Source organism: Otolemur garnettii, unplaced genomic scaffold (assembly GCF_000181295.1).
Source record: "Otolemur garnettii isolate 467f Iridium unplaced genomic scaffold, OtoGar3 scaffold00015, whole genome shotgun sequence".
Lineage (NCBI taxonomy): Eukaryota > Metazoa > Chordata > Mammalia > Primates > Galagidae > Otolemur > Otolemur garnettii.
This window is the reverse complement of record NW_003852410.1, coordinates 17,210,250-17,215,823: the sequence shown is the minus strand read 5'-3', so window position 1 is coordinate 17,215,823 and position 5,574 is coordinate 17,210,250. Positions and strand designations below refer to the sequence as shown.

Genomic DNA, 5,574 nt, shown 5'->3' with positions numbered 1-5,574 from the left:
CACCACAACGCCCGGCTATTTTTTGGTTGCAGCCGTCATTGTTGTTTGACAGGTCCGGGCTGGGGATTCGAACCTGCGACCTTAGGTGTACGTGGCTGGCGCCTTAGCCGGTTGAGCTATAGGCGCCGAGCCAAGAAATTTATTTTTTTAAAGATGGGGTCTTGCTATGTTGCCCGGGCAGGACTCAAGCCCCCTAGGCTCAAGCTATTGTTATGTCTCGGTCTCCTGAGTAGCTGGGACTACAAGTACACTCTACCTTACCTGGCTTGATTTAAAAAAAAAATAATCCCTTAAAGATCCAGATATGGTAATTGCCTATCTTCTCTTTGTCCCTCAATCTTCCACTTTCTCAAATATTTTTTGTTGTTGTTTTACTCTGTACAGTTTCCCTTTGTTCTCTCAGTCAGTCAATGTTAATCCAGGATAGCTATCACTAACCACAATCTTGAAGAGTCTTTTTTGTTTGTTGTTTGTTTTGTTGTTGCTGTCATTGTTGTTTGGCAGGCCTGGTTCAGGTTTGAACTCACCAGCCCTAGTGCATGTGGCCGGCACCCTAACCACTGAGCAACGGGTGCTGAGCCTTGAAGAGTGTTTTTTAAAACTGAGCATGTACTGAGTATCTGACCATGCTGAACATACCACGCATGCTATCTCATTCAGCTCTCACAGTCTCTTATCATTTCTCCTCTCTCAGGAGAATAAATTAGAGCACAGTGAGTTTAGTTGAGTTTGCCCCAAATCACAGAATTAGTAAGCTGTAGGATTTGAATCTAGATCAATCAACATCATAACCTGGGTTCTTAATTTTCATGCCAAACTGAGCTAGTGGCAGAAGAGAAGTGGGGCAGACTAGAAAGACAAATCGAGTGGCAGCCCCCAGTCCCCAGCACCTGCCCGGCGTGTAGGAAGTGTTTGGTGACTACTGTTGATGGATGCAGTTATTACACCTGGACATTTTTTCTTTTTGTTCTTTCTAGTCAGTGGTCCCTAGGTTTACCAGTAATCCACCCACTTTTCTCCACCTTGCACCTGCTTCTCCCTCCCCACCCCCTCTGCCCTCCATGAGCTATCATCACTTCCCACCAGAGCTACTGCAGTAGTTAATCTGGCCTGTCTTCCAGTTGGCTGTCCACACAGCAGCCAGAGAGACCTTTCTAAAAACTCAAACCTGAGCTCATATTCCCCTGCCCGTGGTCTCTTAGTGGTTTCTTGTTCATCTTGGAACAAGATCAGTGACCTTTCCCTGTCCTATCTTGCCTTGTCTGGCCCTGGTCAGTGCTTTGGTCTCACTCTGTGTCCTCCAACCACAGCAGGTCCTCCTGGTCACTACTTTCCCACCTCAGAGTTCTTGCATGTGTTGTTACTACTGCCTGGAAGGCTTTTCTTCCATACTCTCCCTCTCCCCCACTCCGTTCTCAATCCAGAGGTTCCTGCCTATGGAAAGCCTTTTCTGACCCTTAAGTCTTTTACCTCTCTGTGGTGGTTAGCACATTTATTATATATTTATGTGATTAATTAATATGCATTTCCCACTAGACTGTGAGCTGCAAGTGTTTATACAGTGCCTGGGACATAGTGGGTGTTCTAGAAATAAATATTTAGTAAGCAAAAGAAAGACTGACTGACTGAATGAATGAATGAACAAAGAATAAACAGAGCCAGAAATAGATTGACTGAGACTTCTGGCTGAGTATTTCCTCTTGTTAGAGGGAAGTTAAAAAAAAAGATAATTTCACTATATTATGGACTATGAGTTTGCTTGTGGCTTATAGAGATTGTGTTATTTTCCACCCATTGACTTGGTGATAAACCTAGACCCAGAGAGGTGAAGTAACCTGCTCAGAGTACACAGCTAGTCAGTGTCAGATGCCTTTGCTCTGACCTTTGAATTGTGTGTAGGGAGAAACATAGGTACTGTGTTTTTATTCCCCTCCAGGGAATCTTTGGTGTGATGTCTGTTGGAGCTGCATAAATATTTAATAATATCGATGTTATCATGTCTGGATGTTAAAGTGTTTTTTTGAGAACATGTATTGCTATTTTTTTTTTCTCCCTACCACTGCATTCAGAACGGTATTGCACAGAATACTCAGAAATGTGGCCTTAGAGATTTGTGTGTCCTGCAAGACGGTGCCCATAGTTACAAGCAGCTTGTGTTTTACTGGCACTGGGACTAGGCAATAACTGCCCTCCCCATATTCTTGGGGTCTGGAGATAAGAAATGCCACGTCCCCTCTCTCTGGCCTGTCAGCAGGAGGGCACATTTGATTAGCAAGCTCCAGAAATGCCTGTGCACAGATGCAGAACAGCTGGTATGTGATGAATTGATGCCCAAGACCTCCCAAACTGAGAAAGGACGTGAGCAATCCCAGAACCCTCCCTCCTCGGTTCTGGGACTCCATTAAGTGTTTAAAATTCACCAGGATGTGAAATTACCTCTCTTTTCAAGTTCTCTAGTAATGTGCAGTCCCTACAAACCTCCACTGGTACCTGAGCCGGGGAAGGCTAAGGAAGCATCCCAAGGTGTTCGCCTGCCTGCTGGCTGGTTTCTGGCCATGCCTGGGTCCAGGAGTGGCCCCCTTTGTGGTGCAAGGCAGTGTTTTTGTCCTGCAGGTACAGTAGGTGCTGGATTAAACAGGTCTGCTGTTGCAGACACACCAGGCACTGTTCTAGCAAGGAGCTGTGTTTGGATTGGAGTTTCCAGGGCCTTATCAGGAGCCACCCCTAGTGACACAGCCAGTGCCAGAACTAACTTTGACTTTCACTCTTCGCCAAGGGCTCGCAGAACACCTTAAAGGAAAAAAGATGGAGGCGCTTAGAGTTCAGATGTTCATGCCATGCTCCTTTGAAAGCTTGTGTCTGTAAGTGAAGTTTTATTCTGGAAATAATCCTGGGACCACTTAGCAGAAGCATTTTATTTTCTTTTTAAGGGGGAGGATAGAGGAAGGGAATGTTTTATTGGGAGTTAAAAATACTGGAGCTGTTACTTTGTGACTGGCTTTAATCAGCTTCAGCTGTAACCTCTGATAGGCGGCTATGACAAGAATTGTAGCTAATTTGTGGGGTGGGGAGATGGAACTGCTAGCTCCGTATCTTTGTCCTCTTGTTTAATATGGAATGTTGGTCCTAAGTTAATAATGACCAAGAAACCTGGCTGCCTGAAAAATCTGACTTAGAGCAGAGCATGATTTATGATTGCAAGATAGATTGAAGCCAGCTTTGTTATGAATAGAAAAGAATTTTCTTCAGGAAAATAGTGTGCTTGCACTGTAGTGACCTTTGTCAAACTGCCCCAATGTGAACATTCTGGATTTTTAATCCCCTACTTTTTCTGATAGTGGAATAATAGTTGTATTGATAAGCATCTTATTTGCATTTTTGTATATTGATTTTTTTTCTTTGAGGGGGAAAATAAAACATCCAAACACCAGCATTATCTGCCTGACATATATATGTAGAATAAGTTTGAAACTGGAAATTTCAAAGAAATACTAAAATGCAGAAAAACTAACTGGATGGCAACCCCCCCCACCCTCTTTAACATTTACCTTCACTGTTAGGTGATGAGATTTGGAAGCAATACTAAAAGCTGTGTCCCTAAGTGAATAGGCATTCAAGCAAATCAACTTATGCAAAAGCCACCTCTGGAGCTTAATAATTATTTACTGAACGTTCCTGGGTCATGAGAGAGGTTCTGATTAAGTCAGAAGAGCATTATGTTCAGCAGCTTGTGAAGGTGTGTTTAAAGATGGCAAGAATAATGGAAAAATACTAGAGGTAGCAGAACTATTTTTAGAATTTGATTTTTTAAAAAAAATAAAACTCCCCTAAGTTTAAGTGTGAGTTAAAGTTCATCATTTTCAGTAGATGCAGCTTGAAAAGGTGTCATAAGAGGTGGTTTTAAAAGAGATTTCTCATTTCTTATGCTTCTATTTTTGCCAAGTTTAGTTTGCTTTAATAAATGCTTTAGATTTCTTTTTATTCTCTTGTGTCATTAAAACAATTTAATTACTTATCTCTATAAAATGAGGTCACATTTTATGAACGAAGTGTATATAATTATGTATTTAAAATGTCATTATGCTAGAAATGTTATAAATTTTTGCCTTATAAATCAGGTGAGAGTGGGGAGATGATGTCTGCATGTTGTGATTCATACCCTATAGGAATGTCCTCTGTAACTTACCAGGCTACTTAAATATTAATTTTAAGTGAGTTAATGGATGGTAAGAGCAGGTGAAACTTGCTATTCTGATACAGCGTATGAACAGTGGTTTTAGCAAACTGGAATTTACACCCAAATTCTTAATTTTGAATTTCTTTTTTTAGTTCATTCAAATACTTGTCATAGGAACATGCTTCCCTTAGGAACTCCCAGAATGAAATTCTTAGCAAATATCTTTGACAAAACTTGTTCACTGGGCTGTTGCCCATCATCTTCTTCTGCATTTTTTTTTTTTTTTATGGAGGGCACACAGCGTGAATTAATGGTTTGTTTTATATTTTTTTCTAGGAAAGCAAAGGAACAGGATCATAGCAGGTGACAGTATAGAATTTTGGCACCCTAGAAAGTAATATGTTGGTTTTCACTAGTTTGTAGATTTTCAGATGTTCAGAGGATACTATTTCAGGAATTAAAACACAGTATGGAAGACTTCATCGCCTTTTACTTGCCGCCCTTGTTTGTGGACTGTTCTAAGCATCTTACCTGTACTAACATGTTTCGTTCTCACAACGGCTCTATGATGAAGGACTTTTTTCCATCCCAATTGGGCAAGTGACAAAACTGAAGTTTGGGCAGGTGAAAAAATCCTGCCCAAGTCATACAGCTAAGGAATGGTAGAGCCATTAACCCAGGCATCCTAGCTCAAGGACTTACACTCTGTTGCCTTCTCTGGATTTTCATTCAAGATCCTAAATGAATCAATATTTCTTTCTCTGCTCTTTTTTGAGTGGATTTCTCCCATCCCCAGATTTCTAAATTATCAGACCATAACTCAGTTGAGCTTTCGAGGAGCCACAATCAGTCTCTGGAGCATAGTGTTTGTCTAGAAAATGGACCTCTGTTTCCTTAAGTCCAATTCACTGTTGATTATAAGGCAACTGTTTGGGTGAGCAGAAAACTGTCAAAATATATTCATTGATCGAACTATCTCTTCTGATTTAGGAAATCTTAAAATATGGAGGGCAAGTTCCTTTTAGAATTAAGGAAATACTGTAGATCCCTAGAGCTCAGAGTTCTTCATCCCAGATGATTTAAACAAATGGTTAGAATAAAGGTCCTCCAGCACTGAGCTTAGAGTATTATTAGATTCTGTAGGATAGAGTATTTGTTAGGAGAGAGACACCAAATTTAGTGATTGAAAGAAACACTTTTTTTTTTTTTTTAAATTACTATGTGCTTAGGAATGTATGTAAGTGAAGAAAACATGTCAACATTTCTGCCTCCCTGGAGCTGATCCTGCCAGGTTATGAGTGGCCAGGTCCATACTATTGCAGCTTTAAGTCTAGACCTCAGCCTAGAGGGTACCCAGCCAAAGCAAAGAGAATGTAAGTGAAGAAAAAGAGTATGTA

General features: G+C 40.9%; 1 protein-coding gene across 2 annotated transcripts in view; it reads left to right on the top strand.

The window, feature by feature from the left end:
• The first annotated feature begins 2,754 nt into the window (after positions 1–2,754).
• The window catches only part of MITF (melanogenesis associated transcription factor), a 95,169-nt gene continuing 92,349 nt past the window's right edge, over positions 2,755–5,574 (top strand). For both annotated transcript variants that reach the window (XM_003785505.3, XM_023510683.1), the window contains exon 1: positions 2,755–2,861. In XM_003785505.3, the coding sequence (XP_003785553.1) occupies positions 2,806–2,861 (56 nt within the window). In that variant the 5' untranslated portion in view covers positions 2,755–2,805. The remainder of the gene's footprint in view (positions 2,862–5,574) is intronic.